The sequence below is a fragment of the Manis javanica genome, chromosome X (assembly GCF_040802235.1).
Source record: "Manis javanica isolate MJ-LG chromosome X, MJ_LKY, whole genome shotgun sequence".
NCBI classification, from domain to species: Eukaryota; Metazoa; Chordata; class Mammalia; order Pholidota; family Manidae; genus Manis; species Manis javanica.
The window spans coordinates 105,783,751-105,797,128 of record NC_133174.1 but is presented as its reverse complement, the minus strand read 5'-3'; the positions used below and the strand labels follow the sequence as shown (position 1 = coordinate 105,797,128).

Genomic DNA, 13,378 nt, shown 5'->3' with positions numbered 1-13,378 from the left:
CTCATATAACCATATGGCTTATTTCTTTGCCTTCAGATTCCCTAAACAGCTTGTATAAAAGAGCATGCCTCCCTCACTCTTTTGTACCTTTTCCAATAGTGTTTTATATTTCTCCATAGAACTTAATACTGTCTGACATTCTAAAATTACACTTTTTTTACCATCTGGAATTTTGAGTATATACTTCTTTGTTGTCCTTTTGGTGAATTTATACCTTTGTCATTATGAAATAATTTTTTAATATTCTTGGTTATAGTCTTTTCTCTGAAATAAACTTTTTCTGATATATAGTTACCTCAGCTTTCTTTGATTAGTGGTAGCATGATATAGCTTTCTCCATTCTTTTATTTTTAACCTGTTTGTATCTATGGAGAAAGTGGATTTCTTGTAGTTAGCATATGGTAGTGTCTTCTTTTTTTAATCAAATCTGACAATGTCACTTAACTGCAGTGTTAGAATCATTTATATATAATGGAATTGTTGTTATTGATGGATTTAAATCTACCATCTTGTTATGTTTAATTTTCGTCTTATCTATTCTCTGAAGCTGTCTTTTGAATTATATATTTAAATTCCTGTTCATCTTCTTTGTGTTCTTATTAGCTATAAACTTTTGTTACATTATGTTAGTGATTGTTTAAGGGTTTAAAGTATAATACTTGTCACAGTCTACTTTCAAGTGATACTCCATTTCAGACACTGCGTAAGAACCTTATAACAATATTATAATATTATTAAATCAAAATTACTCAGCTGAAAATTTGAAGGATGCCTCTCTAGAGTTCTTAAGTTCTTTCTCTGTGCATTGCTCTTCTCTTTGTTACTTTGTCCTGTTGATGCCATCCACCTTTTTCTCCCTGGCTCCCAGCTCTTGTCTCTTCAGTTCAGGCATCTCCCTAGGCCCCGCTTTAGTTCCCTCTCTCTGGGTTGCGACCTGGAAACTCTTCCTGCGGCAACCTGACTCAGTTGTGGGGTTTGTCTTGTTTGTTACCTCTCTAAGGGATAAATGCTTTTTTGTTTTGGTGTGATAGTGTCTCAGAAAGCATAATTTTATGTATTTTATCTGTTCCTCTAGTATTTTCAGTCAGGTTATAAATCTTGTCACTGTTCTTGGCTAGATGCAAAGTCTGATTTTTACATTTTATATACTTAATCAATATTTAGTTCTTCCATGTGTTCTTTGTGCATCAGCATTTAAAAAATTACTGCCCATGTAGTTCAGATACTTATGTGATTTTATCTTTATTTATATTTAAGTCTTTCAGTTCATTAATTTTTTTATTTGATAAGAGGTAGGAATCTATTTTTTCCTTCCTCTCCTCCCTTCTTTTTCTTCTTCTCTTCCGTCTTTTTCTTCCCTTTTTCTGTGTGTGTTTTCCAATTGACTAACCATTGTTTCAACAGTTTGTTGCATAATTTACCATTTCCACAATCATTTTAAATTCCACTTCTTTCATAAGTTTTTATACTTGTGGGTCTATACTCGTCTTCTACTGAGAAATATATAGATTCTGGAGCTAGTACTCTTTTATTACTCTAATTTAATGGAATATATGTAATTTCTTAGTTGGGAAGTCCCCTTTATTATATCACTTATCTCTTCTTGAGCATCCATTCTTTCAAATTAACTTAAATTCTTTTAACAAATTTCTAAAACAAGCCCAAGAATGCTGCTTCCTTTTTTTTATAGTTCATTTCACCTGTCAGTTAATTTGAATCATACCTATAATATTTAGTCTCTCTGTCCAAGAATATTACAGTTATTCCAGTCTCTTACTAGACATATGTAATTCTTTAAGTCTTGTGCATGTCTAGTTAAGTTTCTTCCTAGGCATTTTTCAATTTTCCTTCCTTTGATGAATGAGATTTTTCCTAATATATTTTATAACTGGTTATAAAGGATATATAGGAAAGGTATTCACTTTGTATATAGTTCTATAACTGCTAACCTTTTCTTAGTAGTAATAGATTTTTGTGTTTTTTTTTATCTTGGGTAAATCATGTTTTGTATAAATTTTGAAATTTCTTACTCTACTACAGGGAAGTTCTATAACAGTATTGAATAATAGCAGCTCAAGTGTGCATTTTGTTTATTTATTCCAGAGGAGCTTCTTGTTCAAATCTACTACCTAATAACAGCATGCATGGTCTACTTTACCCTGCAAAAAAACTAGATGTGAAGAATTTCTACCATAGTCCCTGTGTGTCACAACAAAGGTTTAGAGACTTATAATCAGTCAGTCAATGGGCAAAAAAGAATTACTCCCCTAAGCTCTTTGGCATTTAGGCAAAATAAATTTGTCTAAAGAAATTGTGTTTGCCTTTTTTTTCTAAGTTTTTGGGAATGATTTTAATGTAATAAATATCCTGTCTGCTCTTTGATTATATGTCTCCAGATACTTCTTTTGGCCCCTAAAAAGTTCTTAAAGTAGTCCTATGCAAAAAGTGATATTAAATAAACCTTTTTGGTGTTTTTTTTAAGGGATATAAGTGATCAGGCATTTAAATATGTTCCTGTCAATTTTAAGTTTTATTTTTTTAGTTCAAAGCATGAGCATGGGTAAATTCTTCAGATTTCTTATTTTAAAAATACAGTTTTATAATGTTCATAATGTATACCTAAGGTAATTCTAAGTACTTTAACATATTAAGGTATGTTTAATTTTTTAGTGTTTCAGCAGATGAAGCTAATTCACCATTATCACCCCTTACATGGCAGGTAAGAGGAAATTAAATTACTATTATATCTAATATACTGTTAATTATTGAGCTAAAAGAAATTCTATCATTACAGGCCTTAGAAAATCCGAAGGATCGAATAGGTGAACAACACTGGCCAGAATCTCACCCTATAATCTGGCAGAGTGAAGAAAGGAAGCGGAGCAAACAGATTAGAAAAGAATATTTCAAGGTACTTTATTAAATTATAAAATTTACTTTGTAATTATTTATTTTGATTTTATCATTTTTGTTTTGTGTTAATAAGGTAGAGTATAACTCTGTAGTTAATTATAGTAAATGTGTGATTTTATCTTGATTTCCCACATGCATGTGGTACAGATAATATGATCCAGGTATATCCATTAAATTCCAGTAATGCAGAATAATTAAGAATGAGAAGTAGATCAATCTGAGTGATTTACCAAATGTTTTACCAGAGGGTGAATGTTTGCTATACTGTTGGACATAGCAATATGTAGTAGTGCTTTAAAAGAATTGCCCACACAAGGTCTTTCGTTAGGTATTTTTCAATAGTTGATACATATTTGCAATTAGCATTTAACTGTTTCTGTGTAAATAAATGCTATTTACATGGTTCTAAAAATGTTTGAATGCATTTTCCTTCCATTTTCTTTTCTCTTTGTTATCTTAATAAATTTATTAAGATGATCTTTCATCTTAGCTAAACTAAAAGCTCAAAAAATTGGAAATTCCCCATATTTCTAGTTAGTGGGGTTTTAATAAAATTTTACTATGTATATCTTTGTAAATATTGTAATATTTTCTCTTTGTGGTTAAGGTCTGCTGTATTTGCAAACAACAGTCATCAACATTGGAATAGTCTTCAGTACAAATCAGAATCCATTATTGGGTTTTCTGACTCAAATGAACAATGTAAATAAGCTCCTGCTCCTTGAATAGCAAATTCTGTTGTCTTTGTACACCTGTTCTGTTTCTCAAAGCCTAATTTTTATCTAATAATAATAATTTTATCTAAATTCATAGTTCTAAGCTAAGTTATATGTAATGTCAATAATAAATAGAATTATATTTCAAATTTTTTTTTGTTTGATAAAAGTGGGTCTTTATGCACATTGATATGTTTCCTTATATGGGAGTGTAACATATCTTTGGAAGTTATACTATATGACCAAAACAAAAACGTTACATGTCTTAGCAAGTCTGTGTTAAGTTTAATCCTTCAACAAATAATTACTGAATCCATTTAATAAGCCTCAGGTTACTGGTCAATATGAAAGGGGTAATGAGGAAATAAAAGACATAGGGAAAAAGGGAAGGGCATTCTAAGCAGAACCCTGGTCGGTAATGGTGGAAGTCTGTTTACCGCAACCCTTTACATATCTGCAGTTATGTATATTCTGGCGTGTACTCTAAAGTCTCCTCTTTTAGCTCATTGGACCTTGACCAAAGGCACTCTTTAAAATTGTTAGTAGATAAAACTTGATGAATTACTGGTGATGTTGGGGAAACTAGTTTTTCTAATCAATAAAGGAGTGTTTGATATTTTTTTGATCTACTAGTATAGTAAAAGGATATAAATTCTGACTATCAAAACACTTCCATGGCACTTATTAAGTGCCAGGTACTATTCTGAGTACTTCATTAATATCAACTCATTTAATCTTCATAACAACCCTAAGAAGTAAGTATAATTATTATCATTCCTATTTTACAGATGGTGAAATTAAGGCACAGAGAGGCTAAGTAATATGTGTCAGGTCAATCAGCGAATAAGCAACCGAATCAACATTTGAACCCAGAACCTGTGCTATGCTGCCTGTTTATTTACTGTGGATAGCCTAATATCAAACAAACACTTTCAAGCTAATACAGTTTTATTGTTTTTTGAAACTATTTTGCAGTAACTCAGGTGAACTCAATAAAGTCTTAATAGAGGCCTCCGTGAGTGTTTTAAAAATAGCTCTTTAATAGCATCACGTTGGCAAGTATTTAATTTTTTATGGCTTAAACATACCTTCTGTAATATTGCTATTTTATAAGTTGCTACGAGATAAAATGAGATTTTTGAAGTGTCCTTTACATAATCATCATTCAACAAATATGAATTTCTTCCATACTTATTAAAGTAGGTACAATGCTAAGCTTTAGTCACTGGGGAATGTTTTAAGGAGATATGTAGTTCTCCTTAATAGTCAGGAGATGGCAGTGTTAGTACAGTGCAAAAAAGTTGAACACCAATTTTTCCAAAGATGTAAAAATGTAAAATTGAGATACTAGTCTCTAACAAAACCATTACTCAAAATTGCCAGTATTTTTATGATTATGACATCATCAATTTCTATAAAGTGTCTTTCTTTCAAAAGGAAATTTTCTCTTACTTAGTCACCTATCTCCAGAGAATCAAAAGGGTTATTCATATGATAAATTGCTGAACTTAATCTAGATTTTTAGTTCATTAAACATTAAAATATACTACTCTAGATTTAGTTCATTAAACATTAAAATATACTACTCTAGAGATTTATATTAAATTATCACTCAGCTTGCTTAGTGATGGCTCCTTTAGCTTTGCTGTGTTAAGAAACATACACAGCTATTGTATAACTTATAACACATAAATGAGTGAGCCAAATGATTTCTTTGTATTTCACAGTACATTATTCATGATGCTGTAATTCAGTGTATTTATTGAAAGTATTTATGTGTGTGTTTGGATATGAATGTCTCTCCATTGTTGCTTTTTAGTTACCAAGACTAATTTTGGGTAGTTTGTTTTTCAGGTAAGTCCCTGAAACTAAGTAAAAAAAAAACAAAGTTTCAATTTATTAGGTAAATTATGTGAGCAAGAACATAAATTGTGTCAGATTACTTAAGTAAGTAAACTACTGTAGAGAAGTTACACTAACTCTTTTAGAATCCCAGGCCACTACTGTGTGGATTACTATTCTAGTAAGTAAACTTTAATGTCCTTTTTGCCAAAATAAAGTTACTGTATTTCTCAAAGTAAAGACATTCTAGGAAAGACAACTTCATTAAAAATCTTTTATAGAAATGTATTTATATTACTTTAATTAGATACATAAACTATTAAAATATACTTTTTGCTGATGATGTTTAATGTAAATGAGTAGCTTTAATTTCTTGCAAGATGATAACAAATGAATTTCTAAATGAATTTGATGACTGATTTCTAAAGAAATAAAATAAAAAGCATTAGAGTAACTATGTTGTTTGTTTTTGAAATGCCATATATGTCCTCAAATATAAATCATTACTATTGTGATAAAACATTATGATGACTCTTAAAATACATATCTCATCTCACATATACACTATAGTATTTTAACTAAAAGGCCGACTGTAAGGAAAACATTTCTATATATTTTCTATGATAAATGGTTAATTTTATACTGGAATAGGGAAGCCAACGGCTTGTGAAATAACCTGATTTGTTCTGAGTTAGAGTTTGTGCACAAGTTGCTACTATCTCTTCTCTGAGATTAATCTAAGCTTTGGAGATGAACTGAACTTTCTATATCCCTGGGTTATAAACAGGCCTTTATTACAGTATTTGACATTAGATACAGTATTGAATATGATGAAAGTTATTCAGACTAATGTATTTAGATATAATAAAACTTCAGTTATTCAGACTGATGCTCATAGTTGAGGACAGCTAAGCTGAATTAGTTAAAGTTGGACTTACACAGAATATTTTCAAATCTATGTATATATTAGGTTTTGGGTTTTAGGACCTTTAAATATGTGCAGTAGAGGAGAGGAAAAGATGGCGGTGTGAGTAGGGTGGTTGAAATCTCCCAAAACCATATATATTTTGAAAATACAGCAAATACAACTATTCTTAAAAGAGGGACCACAAGATACAGTACACCAGCTAGGCTACATCTGCATGAACTCAACATCTCACAGAAAAGGGTAAGATACAAAGCCATGAACTGGTGGGACCCAAGCACTTCACCCACCCCACTGGTGGAAGGAAAAGAATCTGAGTGGGGAGGGAGTGAAAGCACAGGACTGCTGAATAACCAGCCCTAGTAATCTGCATCAGGAGCACAGACACACGTTGCATGGTTCTCTGGATATTAGAGGAGCAGAAAAGTAAAATCTGAGACTAAGACTGTAAACAGGTTCACACAGCTGACTGCCCTGGGACAAAAGAAAAGCAGGCACTTTAAAAGTCTTAAAGGGACTAGGGTTTAACAGGTGAACAAAATCGTCCTGGCACATTCAGCCCAGCACTCTAGAAACTTTAAGGAACTTCAGGTGCCCTATCCCTCTAGTTGGCAATGCAGCTCTGCAGGCCCTCAAGGTGATAAGCAGCCTGCCGTTCCTTCTTCCCGTTAAACACCTGTGAGCAAACCGGCTGTCCCTGCCATTGGTGCAGACCAGCCAGAGAGCAGCCCCGCCTACGGCAGCCACACAGATTAATACAGAGGCTTCTCCCTGCGCGAGGCTAACTGGCCCAGATCCAGAGGATGATCCCTGTGCATGGTTGACTGGTACAGACGGTGGACACAGGTGCAGACTGCAGGAGGCACGAAGGGTCTTCTCACAGCAGAACACACACCACTCACCAGTGACTGCTGCCAGTGCCCTAGGCCATCCCAAGGGCCGCCCCACCTACGGGAGCTTGGGGTTTACCCAGAGGCTACTCCCTGTGCACCTTTGTACAGCACAGAGGAGATGGGCACAGAATCCGGAAGGCACGAAAGGGCTTTGTTCTCGTGGCAGAACATATGCCATTGCCTGATATCCCTGCCCATACCCTAGGCCATCCTGAGAGCCACCTCACTCATGGCAGTTTAGGAGATTAACCCGGAGGCTGTTCCCTGCATGCAGTTGACTGGCACAGATAGAGGAGACGGGTGCAGAGACCGGGAGGCACGAAGGTGCCTTGTCCTTGCTGGTGGCCTTCGACTCCTGCCAGTGCCTTCCACCATCCCGAAGGCAACCCTGCCCATGGCTGCCTAGGGTATTAACCCAAAGGCTGCTCTCTGTGTGCGATTAACTGGCACAGACATTGGAGACAGGCAAGGTGACCGGCAAGCAGGAAGGAACTTTGTTATCCCACCTGACAGATGTGCCACTCACCGGCAACCACTCCCATCACCATGAAAAGGCTGAAGAACCTTCTTCAATCCAAAATACCTCAAACACCAGAAAGAGAGCTTGGTGAGACTGAAATCACCAATCTTCCTGAAAAAGAATTCAAAATAAAAGTCATAAGCATGTTGATGGAGCTACAGAGATATACTCGAGAGCTAAGGGATGAATTCAGGAGGAAGATAACAGAAATGAAACAAACAATGGAAGGATTTAAGAGCAGTCTGAATGAGGTGGAAGAGACTCTTAATAGAATAGAAATCAGAACAGGAATACAGAGAATCTGAGGCAGAGAGAGAAAAAAGTTACTCTAGAAATGAAAGAATATTAAGAGAACTGTGTGACAAATCCAAATGGAACAATATTAACATTATAGGGGTACCAGAAGAAGAAGAGAGAGAAAAAGGGATAGAAAGTGTCTTTGAAGAAATAATTGCTGAAAACTTCCCTAGTCTGGGGAAGGAAATAGTCTCTCGGGCCATGCAAGTTCACACACAGGTGTCTCAACACAAGGGACCCAAGGAGGACAACACAAAGAAATGTAATAATTAAAATGGTAAAGGTCAAAGACAAGGACAGAGTATTACAAGCAGCCAGTGAGAAAAAGATCACTTTCAAAGAAAAGCCTATCAAGCTCTTAGACTTCTCAGCAGAGATGTTACAGGCCAGAAGGGAATGGCATAAGAAAACCAATAATACTGTATCCAGCAAGATTATTATGTAAATTTGAAGTAAGGATTAAACAATTACAAGATAAGCAAAAGTTGAGGGAATTTACCTCACACAAACCTTCTTTACAGTGTACTTTAAAGGGACACCTGCAGGTGGAAGTATGCCTAAGGCTAAATAGCTGTCACCAGAGAAAATAAAACCACAGCAAAGGAAGTAGACCAACTAAATACTAATTGCAATATGAAATCTGCTATCCACAGTCAATCAAAGAAAACACAAAGAGTACAGAATAAAACACCTAACATATAAAGAGTGGGGGAGGAAGAAAAAGAAGGGGGAGAAATAAAGAATCTTCAGACTGTTATAATAGTATAAAAAGTGAGTGAAATTAGATGGTTAGATAGTAAAGAAGCTGCCCTTGAACCTTTGGTAACCATGAATCCAAAGCGTGCAATGGCAATAAGTACATATCTATTGATAATCACCCTAACTGTAAATGGACTGAATGCACCAATCAAAAGACACAGAGCTACAGAATGGGTAAAAAAGCAAGACCCATCTATATGCTGCCTACAAGAGACTCACTTCAAACCCACAGACATACACAGACTAAAAGTGAAGGGATGGAAAAATATATTTCATGCAAACAATATGGAGAAAAAAGCAGGTGTTTCAGTACTTGTATCAGACAAAGTAGACTTCAAAACAAAGAAAGTAACAAGATAAAGAAGAACATTACATAATGATAAAGCAGTCAGTCCAACAAGAGGATATAACCAGTATAAATGTCTATGCACCCACCACAGGAGCATGTACATACATGAAACAAATACTAACAGAATTAAAGAGGGAAATAGAAAGCAATGCACTCATTCTATGAGAATTCAACAAACCAGTCACAGCTAAGGGCAGATCAACCAGACAGAAAATAAGTAAGGACACAGAGGTGCTGAACAACACACTAGAACAGATGGACCTAAAAGACATCTACAGAACTCTATATCCAAAAGCATCAGGATAGACATTCTCAAGTACACATGGAACACTTTCTGGGATAGACCACATACTAGGCCACAAAAAGATTCTCAGTAAACTCAAAAAGACTGAAATACTATAAACCAACTTCTTAGATCACAAAGGTATAAAACTACAAATAAATTGTATAAAGAAAACAAAAAGGCTCACAAACACATGGAGGCTTAACAACATGCTCCTGAATAACCAGTGGATCAATGACGAAATTAAAACAGATCAAGCAATATATGGAGACAAATGAAAACAGCAGCACATCTCCCCAGCTTCTGTGGGACGCAGTGAAGGCAGTTCTAAGAGGAAAGTATACAGCAATCCAGGCCTTTTAAAGAAGGAAAAACAGTCCCAAATGAATAGTCTACATTTACAATTATTGAAACTGGAAAAAGAATAACAAATGAGGCCCAAACTCAGTAGAAGGTGAGGCTTAACAAAGATTAGAGAAGAAATAAATAAAACTGAAATAAATAAAAATAGTTAATGAAACCAAGAGCTGGTTCTTTGAGAAAATAAACAAAGTAGATAAACCCTAGCCAGACTTATTAAGAAAAAAAGAGAATCTACACAAAAAGAATCAGAAATGAGAGAGGAAAAATCATGACAGACACCACAGAATTACAAAAAATTATTAGAGAATACTATGAAAAATTATATGCTAACAAACTGGATAACCTAGAAGAAATGGACAACTTTCTAGAAAAATATAATCTTCCAAGACTGACCAAGGAAGAAACAGAAAATCTAAACAGGCCAATTACCAGCATTGAAATTGAATCGGTAATCAAAAAGTACCCAATAACAAAAGCCCCACAACAGATGGATTCAACGCTGAATGTTTTCAGACATTTGAAGAAGACATAATACCCATTCTCAATGTTTTCCAAAAAATAGAAGATGAGGGAATACTCCCACACTCATTCTGTGAAGCCAGGATCACTCTAATACCAAAACCAGGCAAAGACACCACAAAAAAAGAAAACTACAGACCAATATTTCTGATTAACATAGATGCAAAAATACTAAAAAAATATTAGCAAACTGAATTCAAAAATACATCGAGAGGATCATACAACATGATCATGTGGGGTTCATGCCAGGGATGCAGGAATGGTACAACATTGGAAAATCCATCAGCATCATCCACCACATCAACAAAAAGAAAGACAAAAACCACATGATCATCTCCGTAGAAGTTGGCAAAGCATTAAAAAAAAATTCAACATCCATTCATGATAAAAATTCTCAACAAGATGGGTATAGAGGCCAATTACCTCAATGTAATAAGGGCCACATATGACAAACCCACAGCCAACATTATACTTAACAGCGAGAAGCTGAAAGCTTTAACCTAAGATCAGGAACAAGACAAGGATACCCACACTCCCCACTTTTATTCAACAGAGTACTAGTGGTCCTCGCCACAGCAATCAGACAACACAAAGAAATAAAAGGCATCCAGATTTGTAAGGAAGAAGTAAAACTCACTGTTTGCAAATGACATGATATTGTACATAAGAAACCCTAAAGAATCTACTCTAAAACTATTAGAACTAATGTCTGAATTCAGCAAAGTTGCAGGATACAAAATTAATACACAGAAATCTGTTACATTCCTATACACTAACAATGAACTAGCAGAAAGAGAAATCAGGAAAACAATTCCATTCACAATTGCAGCAAAAAAAGTAAAATTCCTAGGAATAAACCTAGCCAAGGAAGTGAAAGACCTATACCCTGAAAACTACAAGACACTCTTAAGAGAAATTAAAGAGGTCGCTAACAAATGGAAACTCATCCCATGCTCCTGGCTAGGAAGAATTAATATTGTCAAAATGGCCATCCTGCCTAAAGCAATCTACAATTTCAATGTAATCCATATCAAAATACTGACAGCATTCTTCAACGAACTGGAACAAATAGTTCTAAAATTCATATGGAACCAGAAAAGACCCTGAATAGCCAAAGCAATCCTGAGAAGGAAGAATAAAGCAGGGGGGATCTCGCTCCCCAACTTCAAGCTCTACTACAAAGCCACAGTAATCAAGACAATTTGGTACTGGCACAAGAACAGACCCATAGACCAGTGGAATTCAATAGAGAGTCCAGATATTAACCAAAGTATATGGTCAATTAATATAAGATAAAGGAGCCATGGATGTACAATGGGGAATCACAGCCTCTTCAACGGCTGGTGTTGGCAAAACTGGACGGCTACATGTAAGAGAATGAAACTGGATCACTGTCTAACCCCATACACAAAAGTAAACTCAAAATGGATCAAAGACCTGAGTGTAAGTCATGAAACCATAAAACTCTCAGAAGAAAACATAGGCAAAACTCTCTTGAATATGAACATGAGCAACTTCTTCATGATCATATGTCCCTGGGCATGGGAAAGAAAAGCAAAAATGAAAAAGTGGGACTATATGAAACTAAAAACTTCTGTACAGCAAAGGATACCATCAGTAGAACAAAAGGGCATCCTACAGTATGGGAGAATATATTCATAAATGACATATCTGATAAGGGGTTGACATCCAAAACATGCAAAGAGATCATGAACCTCAACAAATATAAAGCCAATGATCCAATTAAAAAATGGGTAGAGAATCTGAACAGACACTTCTCCAAAGAAGAAATTCAGATGGCCAACAGGCACATGAAAAGATGCCCCACTTTGCTAATCATCAGAGAAATGCAAATTAAAACCACAATGAGATTTCACCTCACACCAGTTAGGATAGCCAGAAAGGGGAACCCTCCTACAGTGCTGGTGGGAATATAAACTATTTCAACTAGGAAAGCAGTATGAAGGTTCCTCAAAAAACTCAAAATAGAAATCCCATTTGACCCAGGAATTCTACTCCTCAGAATTTACCATAAGAATGTAGGAGCTCCGTTTTGAAAAGACATACATAATCCCTTATGTTTATCGCAGCACTAATTACAATAGCCGAGAAATGGAAGCAACCTAAGTGTCCATCAGTAGATGAATGGAGAAAGAAGAGGTGGTACATCTACACAATGGAATGTTATTCAGCCATAAGAAAAAAATAAATCCTACCATTTGCAACAACATGGATGGAGTTAGACTATACTATGCTCAGTGAAATAATCCAGGCAGAGAAAGACAAGTACCAAATAATTTCACTCATCTGTCATCAGAAGAATAAAGCAAAAACTGAACAAACCAAACAACAGCTGACTCACAGAACCCAAGAATGGACTAACAGTTAAGAAAGGGAAAGTGACTGGGGAGGAAGGATGGGGAGGGAGGGACAAGGGGAACAAGGGGTATTACCAGTAGCACACATAATGTAGTGATGGGGCACTGGGAAGGCAGTATAGCACAGAGAAAACAAGTAGTGACTCTATAGTGTCTTCCTACTCTGAGGGACTGTGATTGTAATGGGGTATGTGGTGGGGACTTGATGATGGGGGATATCAAGTAACCACAATGTTGCTCATGTAACTGTGTATTAATGATACCAAAATAAACAAATAAATACTATCTGAGTAATGCAAACTAAATACCTTTCTTAATTTTCATGTAAGATGAATATTTTCAATTCTTATTTATATGAAGTATTGTAGTTAAAACAAGTCATTATCTTTGTTCTTGACTTCATATCCTTTTTGTTTCCTTTTTCAATTATCCACTCATTCGTCTATGTATTTATTGTCTCTTTACTTCTGTCTTATAAATATGTCACAACTCATTCATTATCTCTGGTTATTTTTTCAATTCTTGCCTTATCTCTTTGCTTTCTTTTAGGACGAAACTAGCCGTTTTGAGATCTGCAGTTTTTGATCACTCTTTAATCCACTGTAGTCTGGCTTTCACTTC

At 35.2% G+C, this 13,378-nt stretch overlaps 1 protein-coding gene across 7 annotated transcripts in view; it reads left to right on the top strand.

Moving 5' to 3' along the window:
- Window positions 1-13,378, top strand: part of LRCH2 (leucine rich repeats and calponin homology domain containing 2) — a 161,222-nt gene that overhangs the window by 117,368 nt on the left and 30,476 nt on the right. For all 7 annotated transcript variants that reach the window (XM_037016984.2, XM_073227560.1, XM_073227559.1 and 4 more), the window contains 2 exons: window positions 2,671-2,719; window positions 2,795-2,911. In XM_037016984.2, the coding sequence (XP_036872879.1) occupies window positions 2,671-2,719; window positions 2,795-2,911 (166 nt within the window). The remainder of the gene's footprint in view (window positions 1-2,670; window positions 2,720-2,794; window positions 2,912-13,378) is intronic.